This window comes from Colius striatus, chromosome 15 (assembly GCF_028858725.1).
Source record: "Colius striatus isolate bColStr4 chromosome 15, bColStr4.1.hap1, whole genome shotgun sequence".
In the NCBI taxonomy this organism is placed as follows: Eukaryota; Metazoa; Chordata; class Aves; order Coliiformes; family Coliidae; genus Colius; species Colius striatus.
The window spans coordinates 12,689,293-12,712,354 of NC_084773.1; the positions used below are offsets into that span (position 1 = coordinate 12,689,293).

The window sequence follows — 23,062 nt, forward strand, 5'->3', positions numbered from 1 at the left end:
ACACCACAGGGCTCCCAGGCCCATCGCTCTCTCCCTCCACACCACAGGGCTTCCAGGCCCATCCCTCTCTCCCTCCACACCACAGGGCTCCCAGGCCCATCGCTGTCTCCTCCCCACACCACAGGGCTCCCAGGCCCATCCCTCTCTCCTCCCCACACCACAGGGCTCCCAGGCCCATCCCTCTCTCCCTCCACACCACAGGGCTCCCAGGCCCATCCCTCTCTTGTCCTCACACCATACCAAAGGGCTCCCAGGCCCATCGCTCTCTCCTCCCCACACCACAGGGCTCCCAGGCCCATCCCTCTCCTCCCCACACCACAGGGCTCCCAGGCCCATCCCTCTCTCCTCCCCACACCACAGGGCTCCCAGGCCCATCCCTCTCTCCTCCCCACACCACAGGGCTCCCAGGCTCATCCCTCTCTCCTCCCCACACCACAAGGCTCCCAGGCCCATCCCTCTCTCCTCCCCACACCACAGGGCTCTGAGCTCATCTGATTTGAATTATATTTTCAATAAGGTTTTGTGAAACACTGTATCAAACTTTGTACTAAAATACAGATATATTACAGCTACTGTATTCTTTTCTCCACTGATTTTCTTTGTTTGTTTTCCCAATTCGGCCGCAGCAGCCCTCAGAGGCCCGGGGACAGGGGTGGCTGCCAGAGGGTCGCGGGCACAGCCGGGCTCACGGCTGCGATGGCCGTGGGCGGCAGCGCCAGCACACACAGGGCCCGCAGAACTGTGGCTCCCGGATGGTGTTTTGGCACAGCTCCATCCTCTGCTGCCCCGCAGCGCCTCGGGGTGTGACTTACCTGCTGCTGCCTGCCCCGGCTCACAGGCCACGGCTCCTGCGGGGCGCTGCATCACCGACCCCCAGCAGCCTCCGCGTGCAGCAGCCCGGGGCCGTTGTCCCGCTCTGGTCCCTATGCCCGGCTCAGCCCCGCTCCCGGGCCTCGCCCAGGGCCGGGGCTCAGCCCTGCCATGGCCCCTGCGGGCCTCTGGCCTGTCCCTCCGGGGAGCTGGGGGCCCTGCAAACAGCCCCCGGCTACTTGCACTGAGATGCGGCCAGTGCTGAGGACTTTATTGCATTGCACAGGCTGCAGCGACCCGAGCCCCCCACGGCCGGGGCCTGGGGGAGCCCCCAGACCCGGGGCCGGGCAGCAGAGCCGCAGCCAGGCCGGGCCACCCGTGCCCGGGAGGGTGCCCGCAGCTTCGGTGCCGCCTCTGGGGCCTGCGTGTGGGTGACCGAGGCTGGGCCGTGCCCGGAGGCCGCTGGGCCGTCACGGCGGCGCAGCCGGGGCACACGCCAGGACGCCGAGCGCCCCTGCCGTCACCAGTGGAGATAAAGCACCGTATGGGGATGGGGAGGGCAGGCGTTTGGCAGCAGCCCCGGCCGGCTGAGGGAGGGGCCCGGGGGGTTTGCGTGGTGAGCTGCTCCCACTTACCGGGGCGCACATTCAGCGGCCGCCCTCCCGGGGCTGGGTGGGGGGCGAGGGGGCTCGAGTCACTTTACCCTGTTTAGAGAATATTCATTTACACGTAAAAGGGTCGGGCCCGGTCCCGGCCGTGGAGACGGGATCACGGAGCTGTACAAAACGGGAGCGGGGAGGGGGCCGTGGCGCGGAGCAGCCGGCGCGGCGCTGGGCGCGCTCAGGTGGGACGCGGCGGGTCGGGACTCCTGGGGATGTAGAAACCTGTTAAAAACTCTGAGACTGTTTTGGGGGTGGGTTTTTTTTCCCTTGAAACAAAACCGCAGCTGGGCGCTGTTCTCGGAGGAAGCGGGTTTGGGACGTCCTGCCCCGGCAGCGGCCCGCGGGCGGCGCGGGGGTGCGGAGCTGGCGGGGAGCGCGGGATGGCGGTGCCGGCGTGGACATGGAGGCGGCTGCGGGCGTGGCGGGCGGGCGGCACGGCCCCGGCGCGGGACGCTGCGTGGCTGCCGGCAGCAGACGGAGGGCGGGACGGGGAGGGAGCGCCCAGGCTGCTGCCCGCGGGAGGAGGGTCCTGCTGCGGGCGCTCGGCCTTATATCCTCTGCGGGGAGAGCACAGGGGGGCAGGGCCGCTGTTGGGCGGGCCTCACGGTGCCGTTGTGCCACAAGCGTGTGCCGCACGTGTGCCAGTCCCCATCCCTGGTGCCTCCCTTCCCCGCGTCCCTCCCGCCCCACACAGCCGGGGTCCCCCCGCCGTGCCATCCCAGGTGTGGCCACCCAGCACAGTCCCACCCAGACAGGCCGCAGGGCCGGGGAGGGCGACAGGACTTACCGCGGTGCCGACAAAATCTGTGGAAACAGAAGAGAGGGTGTCAGGGCACGGCGGGGGCTCGGCAGCCGGCTCCCACCCTGCCCCGACCGCCTGGCGCCGCAGTTACACCCCCGGGACCCTCTCCTGGCTGCCAGAGGGGCCGAGCCCCCCGGGCTGTGCCCACCCAGCACCCCCCGGCGGCACAGCTCTCACCTTTGCTCTCTGTCTTGAGCTCCTCGTGCAGCAGGTCGTTCTGCCGGTTGCCGAGGACGAAGGCCAGGAAGGAGAGGATGAGGGCGTTGAGGATGCCGATGATGGCCAGGATGTAAGCCCAGCGTACGGAGCAGTCGCCCAGGGAGTACTTCCCCGTCTTCTCCCCGCACATGTCCCGGATGGTTTCTGCATCCCAGCCATCAGGAAAGATCATGCAGCCCAGCACCAGGCAGAGCGCTGAGGGGAGACGAGGGGGAGGCCTCAGAGGGGCAGCTGAGCCCCCTGGGCAGTGCACAAGCACAGCCCATGCCCGGTGGGGAGCCCACTGAGGCCCCACGATGGCCAGGCAGCACCGTGGGTGAAAGCCACCGCTGCCCCGGCAGCCCCAAGGGACTGCACTCGCACGTGGCTGCCCCAAACCTGTCCCACACACTAAAGCGGACCTCAAGGTCTTGGTTTCTTGACCTGTGGTTCCCCATGGGATTTCCTCATCCTCACAGGCTCCCTGCATGGAGGCCAGAGCTCATGTGGGCACCGTGGGCAAGGATGCTGCTGCCAGGATGGTCATGGGCCCCACCTCACAGCCTGAGAGCGCCGGGATGAACGGGAAGGGAAACGCTGAGGCAAAACCCACGACTGGCAAGGTGAAGAGGCAACATTTTCTTCCAACTACTGCAACTACTCCAAGCCCCTTATCAGCTGGTAAGGCTAAAAACGTTAACCATGTTGGAAAGCAGCTGGGGCACCCTGCCAGTGGTTTTGTTCTGGGTTAGGGAAGAAGCCACACGAGTAAGGTACCTCCCTGTCCCTTATGGCTGGAGGGACAGCAGCCATGGGCAACAGTGGGCTGGCTGGCAGCTCCCAGGGTGTTGGCCTGTGCTTTTAACTGCTCCCAGTGTGGAAAGGAAACCCCAGGAGCAGGGAAAGTAGCACGTGGCTGGTGCAGGGCATGGCCCCGGGACACAGCACAGTGCACTGCACCAGCTGCTCTCCCCAGGATGGGGCAGGCACGTTGTGGCATCGCCCTCAGCACCTAATGCACTCACCAGCTGCTGCCTGAGCCCTGCCTGCTCCAGCCACCCTACAAACCTGCTTGATAAAAGCCTCTTTGCAGGCAGACAATGCTGAGCTCTGCGAGCTGATACACCACTGTGCACAGTCCCGCTGCCACCCTGGCCCCGGGGCCTCCCACAACAGCTTCCCGGGACTGGACAGACCCCAAACCATCCCTCTGGAAGGAAACATATCAGGACATTCAAGATAGATGGCAGTTAATTCCACTGAGGGCCTGAATTATTAGCAAGCTGGAGGGCAGGCCTGTGCTGGGGACTCTTCTCAGGAAAGCAGAGATGCCAAGAGGATTTTTAGGATCCATTGAGCCCCTGGTGCAGTGCAGCTGTGAAAGGAGACAAGGTGCACTGTGACCATCCCCAGCAAGGGGGTGGTTCTGCCCCCACAGCCCTGCTCAGGCTGAGGTGACCCAGCCTGGAAATGGGCACAGCTGTAACAAATGGGCACAGCTGTAACAAATGGGCACAGCTGTAACAGCTCTGCCAAAATCGGTGAGGAGGAGAAGAGCCACAAGTGCCAGGTGAGGCTGGAGGAAGCCATGGTCAGTGGCACAGTGTGTGCTCTGGCTGCCTGGGCAGGCAGCAGCCCTTGGTGATGGTCACTCTCAATGCAGAAGAGAATGGGGATGAGCTCTGAAGAAGGCAAATGTAAGTAAAAAAAACCAGTCAGGCACCAATGTTACCTGCAGCAGCAAAGGGCTGGTGAGAGGCCAGCTTTAGTGTACAGCCCACAGTCAGTCCTTCAAGGGGCAGATTGGCAGCCCCTGGGACTTCCTTTGGACTCAGTGTTGGTGTTTCCTCTGCACTTCTGAGTGTTTATTTGGGCTCTGGGTGGATTCAGCTGCCTGGGTGAGGCTGGAGCTCACTGCTCTGCAAACACTGCAGGTGCATGTGTGAGGGTGTCTCTGGACACCAGCAGGCTCTGAGCACAGTGGGACAGGGCAGCGATGCAGGGGGTTTATGTGCTGGAGGGCTACAGCACTCATGGAGGACACAAGAGCCAGGGGTTAAGGCAAAAGCAGAGCACAGCTCAAGGCACAGGAAACACACCCAGCACTGGGGCTGGCTTTGTGGGCCCTGCTCCCCCCTGGCCCTGTGTGCTTACTCTGCCTTGATACGAGGGCAAGGGGAGCCCATGCCCTGGCTCACAGTGCAGCTCCTGAGATCTCACAGTCCCTGTTTGCCAGAGAGAATTAAACTCCAAATGTACTACTAGGGCAAAAGAGTGTGCCCAAGCCACCCCATGCACGAGAATGCCTCTGCTTGAGGTTGGACGGCCCCTTCCCACCAGCCCCTGTCTGCTCTGTCACAAGCAATTCCCCTTCCGTGTGTCCCAGGCTGCCTGATGTCCTGGAAACACCTTCCAGTGCCTACAGCAAGGACAGGAAGGGGGAGACCCTCTCCCCATGGCTGACAGGCCTTGGGTGCCCTTTTCCCAGCCCCCCTGGCAGGCTGCTGTGCCCACTCTTCCCCCTGCCCGCAGCCCCTCCACCAGCACCTGCCTCCCTGCACCTCCAGGTCCCTTGCAGACCTGCAGGAAAACCTGGAGAGGGTTGTTTAAAGCAGCCTGTTTCTACACCAAGCAATGACTCCTACAGCGCTGCTAGTAAAGAGGAAATAACCCAGCTCCCATTCATTTGGCTTTTACTTCTCATTCCTCTGAGAGCGTGCTGCTGGTGGCACTGAGGACAGCAAGCTCTTCAGCACACCCCACTGCCACCATCCCTACCCCAGGCCCTGGGCTCCAACTCCTTCTTCCAGAGTTTTCCCAGTTGGAAAGACAAATCTGAGACTGAGCACTTCAGTGGTCACCAGGGCAGAGCCTATGTGGGGGGGAGGACAAGCCAGCTGTGGTGTGCAGGGCTGCCACAGGCTGAGGCTGGGGCTCTGGCCTGGGGGAAACCAGCATTTTGCAGCTGGTTCATGGCTTCCCACTCCTGGGTGCTCCCTTGTCAGGGGCCCTGAGAAATGAAATGGGTGTCTCAAGGGCTTTTAATATGCCTACAAAAGAAATGCATGGAAGGGAACTCAATATTATGGCTCAGGCTGCGACAGCAGAGTGAGATTCTATCCAAGAGGTGAAGAGGTCCCTCCTGGTAGATGCCATCCCTGGTAGAAGGTGCATGTAGCTGGTTTAGACTGAGTAACCTGTGTGGTTGCTGAGATCCTCAATTATCTCAGAGCCACCTCAGTCCCGTGCAGTTGTGCCTGCAAGATTCCAACCTGATTATTTTAATCACTTCTGCTGTCTAGTTCAGCAGGCTTTGGGTGGAGACTGACTGTTCCTGCTCTCACCTGCCATGGGTGGAAGGGGCAAAGGACGTGCCCTGCAGCTGACAGGTGTCGTCTGCCCCCAGTCATGGGCACACAGAGCATCTCACTGCCACGGGACACACGAGGGACTGAAAACTGGAACATGTTGGGGGAACTGGGGTGAAACCAGCAGCATCTGAGTCCCCAAGGGGCTTTGTCAAATCTGGCTGAGGGACAGCAGGGCGCTGGGCCCTGTGGGCAGCGGATCAGCCTCCCTCAGGCTCAGCGAGCTGCCGTCTGTGCCATGGGGGGATTTCAGTGACTTCCTCAGGATCTACCTTGTGCTGAAGGAGAGGGAGCTCTGAGTGCCACATCCTCCAGGGCCACTCTGCTGGAGATCCCCAAGGATCCCCAGCCCCCAGTGTAACGGGGGCTGGGCTGTGACACTGGGGTCTGGAGCGGCTCCTTCTCCCTAGGAAACCTCCCAAGAGCTGAGCACTGAAAGGAAAGGGCACAAACACAGCCCTCCCCCACCTGCTAAAAATAGAAATCCCTCAAAACCAGATGAAAACTGAAGGTGGCATGCTCGGGACAGCTCGCACCGGCCATTACACACACGGGAGCTCCCTTACGGCATTTTGCTCCACGGGCTGTTTCCGAGCCCAAAAACACAGCAGGATTCAGAATAGAGTTACAAGGTTGCATGAATCAGAACTGACAGCTGCTTTATCTGGAACAACAGTTGAGGGATGTGAGCTCCAGGACACAAGTGGCTCTGAAAGGCCCAGCTCAGCCCCTCCCCACGGGTCCTCAGCAGCTACTCCAGGGGGTTACGTGGCCTTCTGAAGCCTGGGGCTGCCACGAGGCCTCTGCTGCGTGCTGCTCCCGTCCCTCTGCACAACAGCAGGGGCAAGGGAAGGAGAGGGGAAGGCAGGGATGCTTTTTGCAGGGACAGAAGCTGGTAATTCAGCAAATATAAAGGGCTTTCTCAGTGATGTCTTCTTTTTGCTGCAAGGCCGGCAGGGGGGAGTGGCTCACCTGGGACAGAGTATCAGTATTTCTCCTTGGGCAGAGAAAGAGCTGGAGGCCACTTCAACCTTACACCCAGTTACATTCCAAGTTTGCAGTGGTGGTATCTGTCTCTTATTTTGTCATTAAGAATTTCAATGAACGACTTTTATATCCACAAAAATCTTTTAAACCTCAGACTCCCTCTGAAGGGAGCTGCCCCTCCAGCGAGTCCCAGGCAGGAGACGAGCCCAATCCCACATCCACACCATGCAGCTCAGCCCAGCAGTTGGCAATGGCCTCCCTAAACACTCCTCACCCACATGCTGGGGGGTGGGAAGGGCCTGAGGGGTGAGTGTAGCTCCAAAGAGCTTCTCCCAAGGAGAGGAGGGATAAGATGGGCACAGATAATCACATCCTCCATGAGGCAAGGTGCTTGTGCACGGCACGATGAACTCCAGAGTGCCAATGACAAAGGCAAAGCCTGTCCCCATGGCCTGGGTGGAAAGGCAGTCCATGTGCTGTGCTCGTGCCTGGCTGAGGGGAGCTGGGAGGTCTAACCACACAAGCTGCCAGACCTGAAGCATGGAGAAACACCTTCAAACATGGCCTCGTGCAAGAGAGACTGTGTGCTCAGCTCACTGCCTCTTTTAACCCTCAGTAGACCGTAAGTACAAAGCCAAAGCTCCCCTGCAAACAGAGCCCTAGACCTGATGGCAGTGACCACCCTCACAGGGAGCACGTGGCTGTGGGCCACATAGAGGGTCTGGGGTCTCTCTCCCCAAAGACACAGGGATGACTGTTGGAAGCTCAGAATTAACTCACAGGGTGACCGTGTCTGAGGTTACAGCAGGGAGTTGGGGCATTGGAGGCAACTCTGGGGCTCCTGGCAACCTCCTCAACAGGTGATGGTGCTGGTGGTGTGTTCCTGTGCCCTGGTTCCAGCAGGTGACTGCTATGGGGTTGCTGGAACCAAGGCATCCACAAAACCAGCCCAGCTGCCTTCACCTCGCTCCCCTACCTGCCCTCCACAGTGGGTGGACCAGAGGGATCACCCGTGCAGCCCACTTCTCTTCAAGCAAGCACCATCCCCTGGGACTTTCTGAGGGAGCTGGGGTGGCATCAGGGTGCTGTCAGTCACACAGCTGTTGACATGCTCGTGTTAAAGGCCCGTTTCTGGTTTTGTAACAGAAGGATTTAGCCAAATCTCCTGGTTTGCGTTACGGGGATTTCGAGCAGGGCAGATGGCTACGCTGCTATTTGTGATAAAGCAGAGACTTTCCTCTTAATTAGATCCAGTTTCCTCCTATGGGGGCAGTGGCTTTTGAGCTGGAGCTTTCTGTGAAGCTCTAATTAAACCCTTCCTTGATTGTCGTCCACTAATTAGACGTTGATGATTTAAATGTGGTGGTTTGGGTACTTTTCTTCTGGAAAAGATATGGAGTTCCTGGTCCTCCTCCCCCCATCCTCCTGCTCTTGAGTTTTCTCCTCTGAAGAGCTGTTTGTGCCCTCATTCAGCAGCTCTGTGTTCTGTAGGGACAGGGCAGACCCACCTCTGCCCCATCTCTCTGCCATTCACCTTTTTTCACCAGTGAAACCATGAAACTTTGAACCTCGCTGTTACTGCGAAGTCCTCCTTCAGATAAAACCTCCCCCAGGCAGGAGGAACATCTTTTCCTTGTCTGCCCCTCCAAGCCCTCTGCTTTAGCATGACCCTCTGGCCTCCTAGGTGGGTGACTCTCCAAAGCTTGCCATCACACCATGCCAGAGCCTGCAGCAGGCCACATCTCTGCCCTACCCGTGGGATTTGGCCTATGAGGTCCTCTCCGCGGGTCATGGCAGCTCCTTCTCTATGTGCAAGGTAACACTTGACTGCCTGGGGAAGCTCAGTCCTGCCCACCCTCCCCCAGACAAAGCTCCCTCTTGCCAGGACTCATCACCTCCACACCCTGGTCCTCCCTGAGGGTGACACCAGCCTCTCCTGCAGGACAGAAGCCCTCTGGTGCTGCTCCCTCTCAGGGCAGGGTGGGTGGCTGGGCTCTTACTGCCACCTTGGACTTTCCCAAATGTAGAAAGGCCATGTAGCTGTGCTGCTTTGGGAGAGCCCCAAGCCAAGCCTGAGCTGGAGAGCCAGGACAGCTGGCCTGTGGCTCCAGGAAGCCACATGCTTCCTGAGTTCGCACAAGAGCAGTTGTGATCAAAACAAGTGTAGCTATAAGGTGCAAAGCATAAGCAGTGACAAGCCCCAAGGCTGAGGGGTGCCCAGAGGTGAGAGGGTGTCCTGAGCCAAGGCAGGACAGGAGAGTGGGGCAGCCCAGAGCTGCCTCCAGTGCAGGTCCCTGTGCAGCAGTAGCAGCACTGCCTGGGCACTCCAAGCCCCTGATTAAGCTGCTGACAATCAGGAGGATTTGGGCTCTGAGCTTCCCTTAAACCGGTAAATCTTCGGGACGGGGAAAATTAAAGATGAAGGAATTTCCCAATAAGCCAAGGCAGCTCCAGCTCCCTATCTGGGTGAGAAGAGGGCAGGCTTTCCAGCCCAAGCCAGTAGCAAGGGAAAGAGCCAGGCTAGCTGCAAGCCCCTGGCAGGGAGGGGGCTGTATCCTCCCACATCAATGACTGAGGAATAGGGGAATCATTGGGAACATGGGGGGCTCTGGGCCCTTACGGTGGAAGCTCTGGGACTAGTCACACTTTACATGCAGTGGGGAGTAACACAATGTCTTTCCACACGTGGTAAAATTGGAGAGACGAGGAATTTAAGGGTTCTGGTACTGGGGGAAGCTCAGCATCTGTTCTCAGGGCCTTTGTCCCAAAAGCTGTGAGGACAGCTTGGAGTTGTGTGCACAAGGGGATGCTTGGAATCCTTACCAACATAAACATCAGGTCTTCTTCTGGGGAGCACTTTTGTTATTGTACAGTGACTCTCTGACAAGTGAGTCAATGAAGGTGTTGGGGTACATCTATGGTGGCATTTCCTTTGTGGAGGGAGCTAAGGAGGATCTACAGCCAGGGCCACTTTTGGGGGGCAACGAGTGGGCTTGAGCCTGTGGCCGCTTCTGAGGAGACATAGAGGTAAATGGATGGTGCCTATCAGTGGGAAATGCTGTGCATGGGGACTCTATGCCGAGAGCTGGGGACAGTCTGTCCTCATGGCCTTTCATGATGCTGGAGGGACGGAGCCTGGGCACAGGCTTTAAAGGGAAGCTGGAGGCTCTGTCTGTGTACAGGTGCTTTTACCGGGTGGGTGGGGTCCATTCATGAGATCTAGCAGTGATGGGATCACTTCAGGCACTTGGGGTTTCCCTAAAGTGAGTATTCCCTGGGGGCTTGCTCGGGGTCTTACTCAGGGGCTGAGTAGACAGGGAGACTAGTCCCTGATGTGGGGTGCTCTGGGGGGACTGAGTCCCCAGGGGTCTGGTCCCAGGTCCAGGGTGTCCTAAGGCATCCTTGCAGCTGGGTCTTTGTCTCTGTGGGACAGTCCTTGTTGTGGAGTGTCCTATCTGGGGTGTACTGGGTGTCCTGAGGTTGGTCCCTGGCCTAGGGTGTCTCTACACTCCAAGACCAGTGTATAGTCCAGCTGTCCCGGGGTGCTGCAGGCTGTCCGGGTGCCCCAGAACCGGTACCTGTTCTGGGGTTCCCTGAGGTGGATCCAGCTCTCAGACCTCGCCCGGGGAGCCCCGAGTGCCAGTGCTCAGAACGGGTGCCCATTCCTGGTGCTGTCAGTGCCAATGGCTGGCCCGGGTGTCCCGGAAAGCCCCGGGGCCAGCTCCTGAACCCACGGCCCCGCAGCGCTTGGACCCAGCCCAGCTCCTCTGCCCAGCCCCGGTGCTGCCTGCGTCCGGGAGGCCCCGCTACGCCTGCCTGGGGCTCCCCCAGCCGCCAACACCCATTTACCCACGCTCGCCGCCGCCACCCCAGCAACACCCCGCACGCCCTTCCCCCGTGCTCGCGGCGGGCGGGGGGCCGGGGCCCGGCGCCGGTGGGTACCTGCCAGCAGCTGCATCCAGGCGCAGATCTTGTAGACGGTGGCGGTGTTGCAGAAGAAGAAGAGGGCGAAGCAGGTGATGCAGCCCAGCGTCAGCACCATGGACAGCAGCACGAAGAAGGCCGCCGCCTGGAAGGCGCCCGAGGGGATGGTGCTGAAGTCGGTGAAGGAGCCGCGGCACGACAGCTCGCGGCCCGCCAGCCCGCTGCCCACGCAGTAGTGGAACAGCCCGAAGTAACCGGGTTTGGGCGTGTTGACGCTGTCGCCCACCCAGTACGGCTGGATGAAGACCACCACGTTGATGATGGCGAAGCAGATGGTGAAGATGGCCCAGAGGACGCCGATGGCGCGCGAGTTCCGCACGTAGTTGTCATGGTAGAGCTTGGAGGCTTCCTGCGAGGGCAGCATCCTGCCGGCCGCCGGGCGGACGGGCGGCGCGGGGAGGGGGGGGGTGAGGGGGGCCGGGGGGGGAAGCCCCGGCCGGGCTGGAGGGGGGGTGGGGGGTGGGGGGGTGGGGGGGTGTGGGGGGCCGCGGCCTAGGCGCGCCCGCGGGCTGACGGCCCCTGCGCCACCCGCGCCGCCATCTTGGCTGCCCGCCTCTGCGCCCCGCGCGCGCCCCCGCCCCGCGCGCGGGCGCGCGCCCCCCGCTCCCTCCCCCCCCCCGCCCCCCCCCCCCGCCCCTCTCGCCACTGCGGAGCCGAGCCCGAGCCCGAGCCCGAGCGCGCGCCCCGGCGGCGCCCGAGTGGCTTCGGCTCCGCCCGCCGCGGGCTCGGCCGCGCTCGGCTCGGCTCGCCACGGGCTCGGGCCCGCGGGGGTTCCAGCCGCGCCCCGAACGCGCTCGGCAGCTTCCGGCTCGGCCCGGCCCGCCTCGGCTCAGCCGCGCCCTGCCCCGGCGAAACGCCGGCAGCAGCCGGCCCTCAGACACGGCGGTCATCCTCCCGGCGGAGGCTCAGCCCTCCCTCACCGGCTCGGTGGGACCGGAGCAAGTCAGTTGCCGCCAGGGTGGCTGCACGGGCCTTGGCAGCGGCAGGGCCGAACTGTGCGCGGGTGCCAGGCCGAGCGTCACAGGATGTCGGCCTGAGGCACCTGTGTGCTGGCTGGTGCCCTGCAACATCCACCCCGCAGCCCCCAAAACACCCGCAGAGACCACAGCATCTCGGGACCAGTTCCAGCATCTCGCATCCCGGTTAGGACGCCCCGGGTCCGCTGCAGCAGTTGCTGAACTCGGCTTTCATTAGACACTCATTCCCTTCCTTGTCTTGTGCTTGCGCAGGGGGTTGGACTGGATGGTCTCCAGAGGTTCCTTCCAGCCCCTACCATTCTGTGATTCTATGTTCAAAGTTCGCAGCTGATTTACCAAACAGATATAAACACAGATGGGAAAAAATACCACCTTTGTATTCAACCACCGTGTGCCGCTGGCCGTGTAACGGTGCTGCGCGTTAAACCCGCTACACGCGGTAAGAGCCGGCTCTGTGCCTGCGTGCTGGCACTGGCGCATGGCCGGCTGCGGGGCCCCTGCTGCCGTTCACTTCGCACCTGCCGCTGCGGCTGACTCGGACACATCCCGGGGGGTGCTTCTGGCACCAACATCTGTTTGGGATCCTTTACGAAGAGCAGCGACCGCGCCAGGGCTGCGCATCAGCGCTGCCTGCCGGCGCCTGCCCCGGCTCTCTGCGGGCCTAGAGCTGCCGTATGCAAAGCCCCGGTGCTGTCGGTGCCTGGGCCGGGCCCCGCGGCGGACTGTCCCCGAGAGCCGGGCGGCCCCTTACCCGCTGAGGGCTCAGCGGGGCCGCTGGCCGTGTCCGGCGCGGGGCCCGGCGGCCGCGGAGCTCGGCGGCGGCGCATCCCGATGACGCGGCGAGCGGGCGGAAGGGGCGCGGCGCGCGCGCGGCGGCGATTGGTCGGGCGGGCGGAAGTGGCGGCGGCGGGCGGAAGCGGCGGGCAGGGCGGGGCCATGGGCCGGCGGCGGTGAGCGGCGCGGGGATGGCGGCGGCGGCCCGCGGCTGCCCCCCGGCGGGCTCCGGGGACCGCGCCCTGGCCGAGCTGCTGATGGAGTTCTCCCGGGCGCAGTACCGCGCCAAGGACGGCGGCGGTGCCGCTGCCGCGAAGGTGAGGCGGGCCGGGGCCGGGGCCGGGAGGGGCCGCGCGGCGGTGCCGCGGGCGCTGACCGGGGAGTTCTGCGCAGGTGGAGCGGATCGAGCGGCGATGCCTGGAGCTCTTCGGCCGCGACTACCGCTACAGCGTGATCCCCAACGCGCACGGCGAGGTCTGCGCACACTACCCGCGGCACATCGTCCTCCTGGAGCGCGACGCCGGCCGCGACCCGTAAGGCCTCCTTCATCCCCCGCGACCCCCGTCCCGTGCGGCCGACAGCCGGCGGGGGCGGCTTCGCCTTGCGCCCCGGGGAGCTTCCGCGCCTGCTGACAGCCGCTGCCGCTCCGGGGCTCCCGGCAGCCGGGGAAAGCCCCGTCGGGCTGCGCTGCGGCTAATTATAGCCGGAGGTGTCAGGCGCTGGGCACGTCGCTCCCGGGGCACCCTCCCTGCCTGTGCCGAGCTCTCGCGGGGCTCCGCCGAACTCCTCCTCAACGAGTCTCTTGGGCTTCTATGGCGAAAGCTGCTCAGCTTAGGCTGGAACTCGAACATGCTGTCCTCGAGTAGAGCTGAGCACAGCATTGAGCCCTAATGATTGCTGTGCCTCTGCTCGCCCAGACACTCAGAGAGCTCATGGCTGGGAGCAAGAAGGTGCAATGCTCTTCGTGCTCTGGATCAAGTGCTTGTGGTCTTACCGGATGGCATCTGGTTAGAGAAGTTTTGGTCTGGAAGCCATCTCAGTGTGGGAGACAGGCTGGACAGATGAGACAGTCTGGACAGAAGTAGTGTGCCCCAGTCCGTGGGTCAGTGGGTGCTGAGCTGCAGTGAGCTCACAAGAACTGCTGCCTTGCAGTTTAGTGCCAGTCCAAGCCAACCCAATTCTGGACTTTGACCTGCAAGCTCAGAGTCACATTGATGTCACTTCAGGCTGAGCATTAGCTGCTCCCTGCAGCTCTGACAGCAGCCTCTCATTTCTTTTCTCCTCCAACAAAACATAGCGCAATTTTGCAGCCCTGACTGTGTCCATGACAAGAGCACTGTGTTCCAAAGGTCACTGAGTTCCCCTCACACATCCAGCTACTTTCCAGAGCACAGGGGCCAGCGACTGCGGCCACAAAAGCAGCAGGTGGGATAAGTTTTGTTTAACGGTTACATCAGAAAAACAGAAAAGGGAAGCTGAAGTCTGAAAATGTGAATGTAGAAGTGTCTTTAGGGAAGAGAAACCAAATGCTTCTGCTTTTCTTGTTCTTGCAAGAGGAAAGGATGATGAGTTTTTCTGTCAAGGATTCAAAATAACCAAACACTGACATTCAGTGTCCTATTTTCTTCTGAGACTTCTGCCAGCAGTGGCAGTTAACATTTTACATACTGATTCTTCTCAAGTCTTGGTTCTCTGTCCCAGAGGGTCACAGAAATTGATTACCCTTTATCATCCCTCTCCTCCTCATTTCTGGGTAGTAATCTCTGTAAAAGCCACTCAGTCATTCTTAGTTGAATCTGGATCTTAGTTTCCTCATTGTACCCTCTGGAGTATCTACGCAGTGGAGAGCACTGCACTTCATGTGTTACAGGACATGAGAACCTCTGCCAGTGAACGGGACACTCCTTCTAGGACTGAGTGTCTGGCTGCCTTTCATCTTTGTAATGTTCTCAGTCAGATGGTTACATCTCCCTAAGCGTGCAGGGTGCTTCCCACCTCTGAGACTACCGAGGTTTTCTGGAAGCAGTGTGAGCTCTGCGCTGCCCCGTTGGTTCTGCTGGTACAGCTGCTTCTGAAGCCAGGCAGGGAACCAGCAAAAAATAGGTATTTTTGACTGAGATCAGTTTCCTGATCCAGTTTATTCTGTGTCTGGGCAGCTGGGGAAAGAAAGGATGTTGCATCATCAAAGTTTGCTCTCAGTGCTCTGAAATCCAGGCGGGTGCAGGAGGAGTTTGGTGTGTGTTTTTGCCCTCTGTGCTCCTTAGTCAGGTGCTGCTCATGAGGAGCCACAGAAAGTAGCAGAGTGTGTCTGGCAGCCCTGTGCTTGGGAATCTCTGGTGTGTCCCCAGGAATGGGCAGATGCTGCAGGTGATGGAAACAGAGGTATTTGCTCAGTTCTTTACTTGCTGTCTTAGAGGACCTGTGACATCCAGATCTCCAACACCGTCCATGTCTTTAGTTTGACCTGATGTTGTGTGTCTACACTATAAAAAAATCCAAGCCCAGTGGTACATGATCAGACAATGTGACAAGAACATTTTGGTTCCAGTGCTGTTATGGCCACCTAAAGAGCAGCATCTGTGTGTCAGGCCTGTCTCAAAGACACAATTGCCAAAACAGTTCCTTGCTTTTATAGGAAATGTTTCCCTTGCATTTACAAATATTAAGTCAGGTTTGGGGTCTGATTTTGAAGATGTGTGTGTACTGAACCGAGTCTCTGTCCACTAGGTTTGAGAGCACTGTGCAGGTTGGCAAACTGCAGGACCTCATCAACCGAAGTAAGATGGCGAGGTGTAGAGGACGATTTGTTTGCCCAGTCATTCTGTACAAGGGAAAGGTAAAGCCTCGTGGATTCATCTGTCTTAAGAAATTACCTTTCTCTCTGCCTGTGCAGCCGTGTCTTTAGTCAGTTGTCACCTTTCCAAGCACTGTAAAAATCTGTTCTTAGGCTCAAGCAGGCAGCCTGTAGTAGTAGGTAGTATTTGTTGTCTGGGCTGCATAAATCATCTGTGGCTACCTCTCATAAATCAGCTCTGCCACGTCATGAGCATTGCACCAGAGCCAACATTTTCTCCAATGTCCCTTCCAAAGGACCAAAGATATTTGGTGTTTGAGAGGGGCAAGACAGCTTACTGTCTCTTTTTGCCCCGTAGTCTTCTCAGCAATGAGCTGCCATTTAATAACTTTTCTCTAAAGAGAAGTTTGCCTTGTCTGTTCCCTGGGGATGCAAGACTGCATGCCTGGTCTTATGAATGTGTGGGCTTGTCTGCAAGGGGCTCTGCAAGAACATGAAATTAGATTCATTTTTGTGTGGATTACTTAAACTGTATTAAAGCCCTGTAGGAGTAGTCTCATTTAGTTGTCTTAGTTCCATTTAGAAACACTTTATGAATAGCAAAGTCATACTTGTGCCAAATTTAATCCAGCCTGACTTGAAACCATCGTGAGCTCGACCTGCTGTCCTTGTCCTATAGGGATGAGCTGCCCGGAGTCATACTGGGGCCATCTATAATCTTATCCATAGGAGTGTGGAAATAAGGCTCAAGCAGGGTGTTAATGGAGCATGGACATTGCTAACTTGACAGGAATTGACTGTGTTAGTGAATTTGAGAACTGGAGATGAAAGTGGGATCTAAAAACTAGCTACAGGTAAAGGCCCTTGGGAGGGTGGGATGTTTGGGGAACTCAGTCTGGACCAGGGTTGCAGGACACACTGCTGAGAGGCAGTGGCTGTAGCTACCAACTATCTCTGTGTAACATGGCAGCAAATAGGCCAAAGACATGATAAGAGAAAGACTCCTGAAGTTTGTGTGGTTAATAACAAAATCTTCCTCCAGCATATTTGCAGATCAGCAACACTGGCTGGCTGGGGAGAGCTCTATGGGCGCACTGGCTACAACTATATCTTCTCAGGTGAGTGAGGTACCATTTGTCAGTGTCTGTGTGGTAAGCCTGGTCACTGCTGGGACTGAGAGCTGAGGCAGAATGCTGGCATGGGCCTGCTTGTATCAGTCCCTGCATGATGGAGCAAAGACTGAAATGGTGTGTCTGTTTCCAAGCACTGTGCTACAGGACAGAGACCCGGAGCTTATAAGAAGCAGTGACAAAATAACTTGAGACTGAAGTAAGGCAGCCCAAAGGGTTCAGGGTACTGATTCCCAAATATCAGCGCTGGGAATAATGGAAGAAAAAGAATAAGAACTTGCTATTGCTTGGCTAATTGTTGGGAATCAAATCCTGCTAAGGGTGAAATATACTGGGCTCTAGAGAAAACTCTTCAAGGGAGTATATCGGGTATCTGTAGTGTGGGAGCTAAAGCTTGGGTTAACAAAGCACTGTATAGAAGTGTTGGGGTATCCTCCTGGCTTCTGGTAAGGACTTTGACCTGCCTAGGTCCTTTGCAACGCCAAGGGAAGAGTGGGCCGTGTTTGAAAGTGAGCTTTTGGGGAAAACAAAATGTGGGAACTGTTGAGAGCACTTACATGTGGAGAGATGGTACCAGACCATGACCTTTTTGAGTGCATGCATGTCTTGTCAGATGGGGAATTGAGTTGTTTTGCACAAGCTTCAGTTCTTAATGCCTTCCTTGCAGGAGGTTCTGATGATGCTTGGGCTGATGCAGAAGACATTTCAGAGGAAGATTCTGCACTTAGGTTTGTATGTGTCACTGGGATGGAGAAAAGGGAGTTTGGTCCAAAGCTGACTGGCTCAGCTCAGTTCTACTCTTTTCTGGGCTGGGCTTTGGGTACAAGATTGAGACCATCATCAAGCTTAGAGTCTTTGTTTGCTTTTCAAAAAGAGTCTTGAATGCTAATGGATGGCTATTCCCAGTGTAACTGAAGCCTGATAATCTCTGTCCAGGAGGTGATAGAGACAGGAATATATAGAGCCTTTAAAAAAAGATCTTTTGAAGTACACAGATGTGTTTACTTCATGAAAAAGTACCTCTCCAGGCTGGAGAGATTGTTCTGTATCTTACGTGCTTGTTGCAGAGCAGAGACACGTATGGGGAGGGACCCAAAGCACAGAGTTTATGGTATCAATTCACTGCAGAGTCTGACTCTGACCTGTGGAGACAAGGCTCGTGCTATGCAGATGATGGCTAGAGGCAGTTCAGGGAAGAACTGTGGCAGTATTGTGCAATGAATCAGACTCAACGTGGCTGATCTCCCATGCTCATCTTGCTTTGCCTTGTTCTGCCTTGCAGAAATGCAGACTCCCAGCTGTTTGACAAGGTCAGGGGACATGACATCAAGCTGCTTCGATACCTGTCTGTCCGATATATCTGTGACCTGATGGTGGAAAACAAGAAGGTGAAGTTTGGCTTGAAGTGAGTCTGGGTTCCTTTGTTTCTCTGCAGGCTTTGGTTTGCAGCTGGCATAGCCCTTACATGGGAATTGCTCTTGGGCATGAGCTCAGCATCCTGGGAGCAGTCCCTGGAAGAGTCCTACAGCAGGATCAGTTAGTTGATGCTGAAAGAGAACCCCAAGGTTTTAAGCCAGAGAAAGCTGTATCAATAGGCAAGATAGTGGCTTTCATCTCTCTTGTACAGACTGGGTAGTCTTTCTCTGTAGAGCTTGCATTGATGTGACAGTCACCCCTTCAGAAAGGAAGAGTAAAGGAGCCTTCTGCTTATATATAGGGACAGAGGGAGCTGTTCCTCCTGGTATTTCTCTGAGGAAAGCTATAGTGGTTTTGGCCTATACCTGTTTACTTGGATGTATTGAGCAAGTTCTGCCCCTGCTCACTACTGAGTGCAGGGAGATGGGATGGGTAGCTTTTTGAGTGCAAGTATCTCCATGAAAAGCACTCCATGAATGTGTGCTGTTTTCCTCTTGTCCCATGCAGTGTGACCTCTTCTGAGAAGGTGGACAAAGCTCAACGTTACGCTGATTTCACGCTTCTCTCCATCCCATATCCAGGTACAGGACTGATGTCCAGAGGGACTCCCAAGGGACAGGTGACAATCCGTTTCTGGGGACTGGGAACTACCTGTGTGTGTGTGGTGAAACGGCTGTGGCATGCTGAATGTTTCCTGTGCTCCCTCTGGAGAGAAGCTCTTTGAGAACAGTGCAAGGAATCTGGATGCTCTGGGGCTGTGGGTCAGCTTTGAGGTGACAAAGTAGTTTTTCAGTGGTTGTAATTAATTCAAGTGCAGAGAAAAATTCCCAGAGGTGGAGCTGGGGTTGAGATGGCCTTTGATACCCCTGCCACTCCAAACTATTGCTTGGTGCAAAATATAGATCTTGCTCTGTGTTATGTAAATCCCCAACTGTTCAGAGTATTTTCTAGTCCTGGTGTTTCAGAGCTCCACTGTAGGATAATCCTCAGTGCTAGGCAGAACTCTTAACCTCAGCCTGCAGTACGACTGAGATGCAGACTGCTCCAGCCCATCTCCCTAGCTGTATTAGTCACTGTGCCTAGCAACCACTGGACGATCACTTCCCTGGTCCTGCTGGCCACACTAATTTCTGATACAAGCCAGGATACTATTGGTCTTCTTGGCCACCTGGACACACTGCTGCCTCATGTTGAACCACTGTTGACCAACACCCTTGGATCCTTTTCCTCCGTGCAGCTTTCCAGTCACACATCCCCAAGCCCGTAGTGTTGCATGGGGTTATTGTGACCCAAGTGTAGGACCCACTTGGCCTTGTTGAATCTCACACAACTGGCCTCAGCTCATTGCTCCAGCCTAGCCAGATGCCCCTCTAGAACCTTCCTGCCTTCAAGCAGATCAACACTCACACCCAACTTGGTGTCCCTTGTAAACTTATTGAGGTTGTACTTGATCCTCTCATCCAGGTAATTATTAAAGATGTTAAATGGAACATGCCCCAACCCTGAGCTCTGGGGAACACCACTGGAGACCAGCTGCCAACTGGAATTAATTGCATTCACCACCACACTTAACTAGTAAAGAGCAATCACAGTCTAGGGTGAAAGACTTGGGTTAAAAGGGGTTATCTGTGATAGCTTTTGTGCTCTCCACTGCAGAAAACCCCTCTTTTCCATTTGACTGAGAGTTGGCATTTGAGGGTGCCAATACTTGCTGCCATAATCCCCCATTCTTTGCTTTAAGCTCTTGTTTAATTGGAGTTAAATGTCATTTGCCAGGTGGCTTCCTGATGGTGTGTTTCTGAGGGTTAGTCCTGTCCTTGCACAAAGGTTATTTTTTTTCCACCTTTGGAGTTACTTGTGACTTGCAGGATAGGAATTGCTGTCTGTGTTCAGTGCCTGGCACAGTGGTGCCTTGGTTATGTAGGCACTGTGGTGCTGCTGGGGCCCACACAGTGCGTTGGGAAAGGTGTCTCATGTAGCCTGCAGGCAGCCACAGTGCTAATCATGCTGCTCACCTCTGACTAAGAGACTGCAGTCTGCAGCAGAGACTTCAAATAGTTATTTGAGAAGAACAGAGCCAAAGGACACACTTCAGGAGGAGGGGGCTTGGGGGAAATTTTGGAAGTGGTTATATACCTGCTTCCTTCAGATAAGGTCATTTGTGTGTTTGAAAGAGGGGACTTAAATGTGAGAGAAATCACAGCTGCCTCTGACAGAGCCCGCCCTTGTTGCCCACAGCAATTTCTCCAGAGCTGTGCCAACACTTCCTTTTGCTGGTTCCTTCTCACTCAGCATGTCAGGCTGATGCCTTAGATCTGTCTGAAAGCCAGTGGTCCTGTAAAGCACAGCTTCTTGGTGAAACCTCTTGGGAAAGAATTAAATCAGTCCCTTCAAGTCCCTGTTTGCTGTGTGTTTGGAGTTTGCCCTTTGCTGTGTGAGTGTGTTCACTGCTGAGTGCTCTGGGTTGTTGCTGCTGGGAGGCCGTGCTGCACACTGTACTGATGATTACAGCTCTTCTCTTCCCACAGGCAGTAGCTTTGATTGGTTTGGTGCACTGGAGCCTGGGGCTGCCAGCACTTCCAGTCCCACAGGGCACTTGAGTTGTTAGATATCACTTAGATGAACAGTTGTTCATTATCTCTTTCCTTGCAGGCTGTGAATTTTTTAAGGAGTACAAAGACCGGGATTATACAGCTGAAGGTCTCATATTTAACTGGAAACAGGTACATGGGTGTTACGAAATGCAAAGCTGTGGGCTTTACTGAGCTTAAATCTTACCAGAGTTCCTGAGTGATGGTGCATATGCCATGTGCTTAATTTTTATCACAAGGAGGGAACCAACAGGATATAACAGACAATGAATGTACTACCTTTGTATGTAAAGTAAACAAATTGTTATCCTGAAGTCCAGGATACTCAACCTCTCAGGGAGATTATGGATTGCCTCTGATTTTGGATTTGGTATCTTATTGATAGCCTGTGCTCTCAGTTCTGTCTTCATGTTCTGTCTCCTGCTGAGGGAGATGGTTGAGTGAGGTAGCCCTGCAGGGGTTCACAGACTAGTGTGCCTTGTCCCTGACTGTCACTGCTGGGAGCACAGAAAAACTCCTCTTGTCTACTACTCCTTCCAAGAGGCTATGAGTTAATTCTTAACACTTCAAGCTTTTCCATCCAAAGATGCTTTGCTAAGACATTTTCTTCTGGATGCACTATTTGGCATTTGTTGTTCCAGAGCTCACTACCTTCAAGTCATGGCTTTTCACTGACCAGTTGTGTTTGGGTTTTTTGCAGGATTATGTAGATGCTCCTTTAAGTATCCCAGTCTCTCTGACCCAATCTCTGAATATTGATTGGAGCGAGTACCAGGTGAGCAAAGCAGCAAACCTCTGTGTAAGGTCAGAGATTCATTCAGGAAGGACCAGTAAAGATTTAAAGTCTGACTTACTCCTACTGCCATAATTTGTCTCACTTCATACTGTGCCAGTGGGAGTGAGGATGCTTACTGGACTGTTCAAAATGGCAGTGGAAATCCTCTGCCTCAAGGCTCCATGGCTTGGTGCTTCCTGAGGCAGCTGGCTGCAACATCAAGTCTTTTTTTCTGTAGCTTACATAAAGCTTGCACTCCCTTAGGGACATATGTTGCTGACAAAGGAACATGCCAGGAGCTGGAAGGCGGTATTGTGTGTTCACAATCTTAGCTCAACACGTGCCTGCAGTGGGCTGACTGCCTTGGCTGCAGAGAGTCTTGAGAGAGGTCAGCCTTCCCTTATGTGAGCAGCAGCCCAGTGACTAGGCACTTTCTTCGTGGCTGTGCCAGGTGCCTGTCCTATGGGAGAAGAGTAGAAAATCATAACTGACTGTAGCACATCCTGTGACAGTATCACAAATTATAATTGAACTCATGTGTTTGCCCAAGCTCCAAGGTTTACCTTTGTCTGTTCATACTGTGGAGCATCACCTGGTACTACCGATGTGTCTGCTCCATTTCACACATCAGGGGACCTACCAATCCCCCTGGGCTTTGTGGTGACTGACTGTACTGGAGTGTGTCACGCTCTACTCTGTGGCTGGAAGCACCACACAACTAGCATAGCTCCCTGTGCTGGGACAGTGTTTGTCAGTCAGTGCTGTAAATAATGTTTAAGCAGGATCACAGAATGTTATCAGGGAGTAGCTTGCAGTGTGGAAGCAGAACTGATGGGACCACAGCTTGTTTATGACTAGAAACCTGTTCACTAGAATACAGAGCAGCCAGTCACTTTAAAAATGTATTAAAAATTGAAGAGAGTGAAATAAATAGATGCAGAAATGATCTGAGGACTGAAGAAGGTACTTCACTGAAAGCTGAAGTTGTCAGTCTGTTTAGCTAATCAGAGAGGTGATGGAGGGTTTACTTGATTAATATGTGAGTACATTTGCAGGGAGAAAAATATTGATTCTAAAGCACTCTTCAGTCCGTGGAAGAAAAGCTGCACAGGAGGCAGGCTGAAGTCAGACCTTTGAATAAGGAAAAGCAGTCTTGCATGTTATTTTTGAGGATGATCTGCTGAAACATGCTGCCAGGGGAGCGATGAGCTGTCAGCCCTAGTTGAGGTGCTTCCCTGGCCAGAGATGTTGCCAAGTGCAAGCTTCAAGTTGTATTTGGGGCAACTGAACACAACTTTCTGGTTTGTGGTGTGGAGAGGTCAGACTGGATGATTAGGTGATCCCTTCTGGCATAAGCCTGAGTGGGTTGGACTGGGCAGATGAAAGGCTTGAGGAGTATGTGTTTTCTTGCCCTAGGCTGAGTGTGTTCCCCATTTCTTACTGTTTCATTGCTTTGCAGGCATGGCAGAGCAGTATGCCCTTTGTCTGACAGGAGTCTGTCTGAACTGTGGTTATATACACATGTGAAGGCATGCAGACACACAGCAAGTGTGCTGTTGCTGGCAGTCACATGTGACTTACACCACTAGCACGGAACATGTACCTCTCCTTGCCCATTTTCCTTGAGCTAGTTCTGCCTCTGATCAGACTGAAATTCCCTGTATCCTTTTATGACACAATGATGAAGAGTGGCATACTTGAGCTTGTTTTTCACCTGCACCTCTTGTAATGCTGGAGGTATCTCTGTTCAGAGCCCTTCTGTGGTGCTACTGCTGCTTGAGCATTACTGCAGAA

At 55.8% G+C, this 23,062-nt stretch overlaps 2 protein-coding genes across 8 annotated transcripts in view; one reads left to right on the forward strand and one right to left on the reverse strand.

The window, feature by feature from the left end:
* Nucleotides 1-533: 533 nt before the first annotated feature.
* On the reverse strand, nucleotides 534-11,180 carry LHFPL4 (LHFPL tetraspan subfamily member 4). 3 transcript variants are annotated; one of them, XM_062008254.1, is made up of 5 exons: nucleotides 11,038-11,180; nucleotides 10,770-10,896; nucleotides 2,452-2,688; nucleotides 2,260-2,276; nucleotides 534-1,678 (listed from the first exon to the last, which is right to left on the reverse strand). In XM_062008254.1, exons 1-5 carry the CDS (start codon nucleotides 11,173-11,175, stop codon nucleotides 1,505-1,507), a joined length of 693 nt encoding a protein of 230 aa, XP_061864238.1. In that variant the 5' UTR covers nucleotides 11,176-11,180; the 3' UTR covers nucleotides 534-1,504. The 3 variants fall into 3 exon arrangements, with proteins under 3 accessions (XP_061864238.1, XP_061864237.1, XP_061864239.1); XM_062008253.1 differs by having other exon boundaries at nucleotides 10,770-11,180; XM_062008255.1 differs by having other exon boundaries at nucleotides 1,585-2,029; nucleotides 10,770-11,180.
* A 1,549-nt stretch (nucleotides 11,181-12,729) lies between these two features.
* The window catches only part of MTMR14 (myotubularin related protein 14), a 29,202-nt gene continuing 18,869 nt past the window's right edge, over nucleotides 12,730-23,062 (forward strand). For 3 of the 5 annotated variants that reach the window (XM_062008050.1, XM_062008051.1, XM_062008052.1), the window contains exons 1-9: nucleotides 12,730-12,879; nucleotides 12,956-13,095; nucleotides 15,290-15,398; nucleotides 16,399-16,474; nucleotides 17,154-17,214; nucleotides 17,769-17,891; nucleotides 18,410-18,483; nucleotides 20,555-20,625; nucleotides 21,194-21,268. In XM_062008050.1, the coding sequence (XP_061864034.1) occupies nucleotides 12,754-12,879; nucleotides 12,956-13,095; nucleotides 15,290-15,398; nucleotides 16,399-16,474; nucleotides 17,154-17,214; nucleotides 17,769-17,891; nucleotides 18,410-18,483; nucleotides 20,555-20,625; nucleotides 21,194-21,268 (855 nt within the window). In that variant the 5' untranslated portion in view covers nucleotides 12,730-12,753. Of the gene's footprint in view, nucleotides 12,880-12,955; nucleotides 13,096-13,859; nucleotides 13,988-15,289; nucleotides 15,399-16,398; nucleotides 16,475-17,153; nucleotides 17,219-17,768; nucleotides 17,892-18,409; nucleotides 18,484-20,554; nucleotides 20,626-21,193; nucleotides 21,269-23,062 lie in introns of those variants that run through there. The other 2 variants (XM_062008053.1, XM_062008054.1) reach the window with 2 other exon arrangements.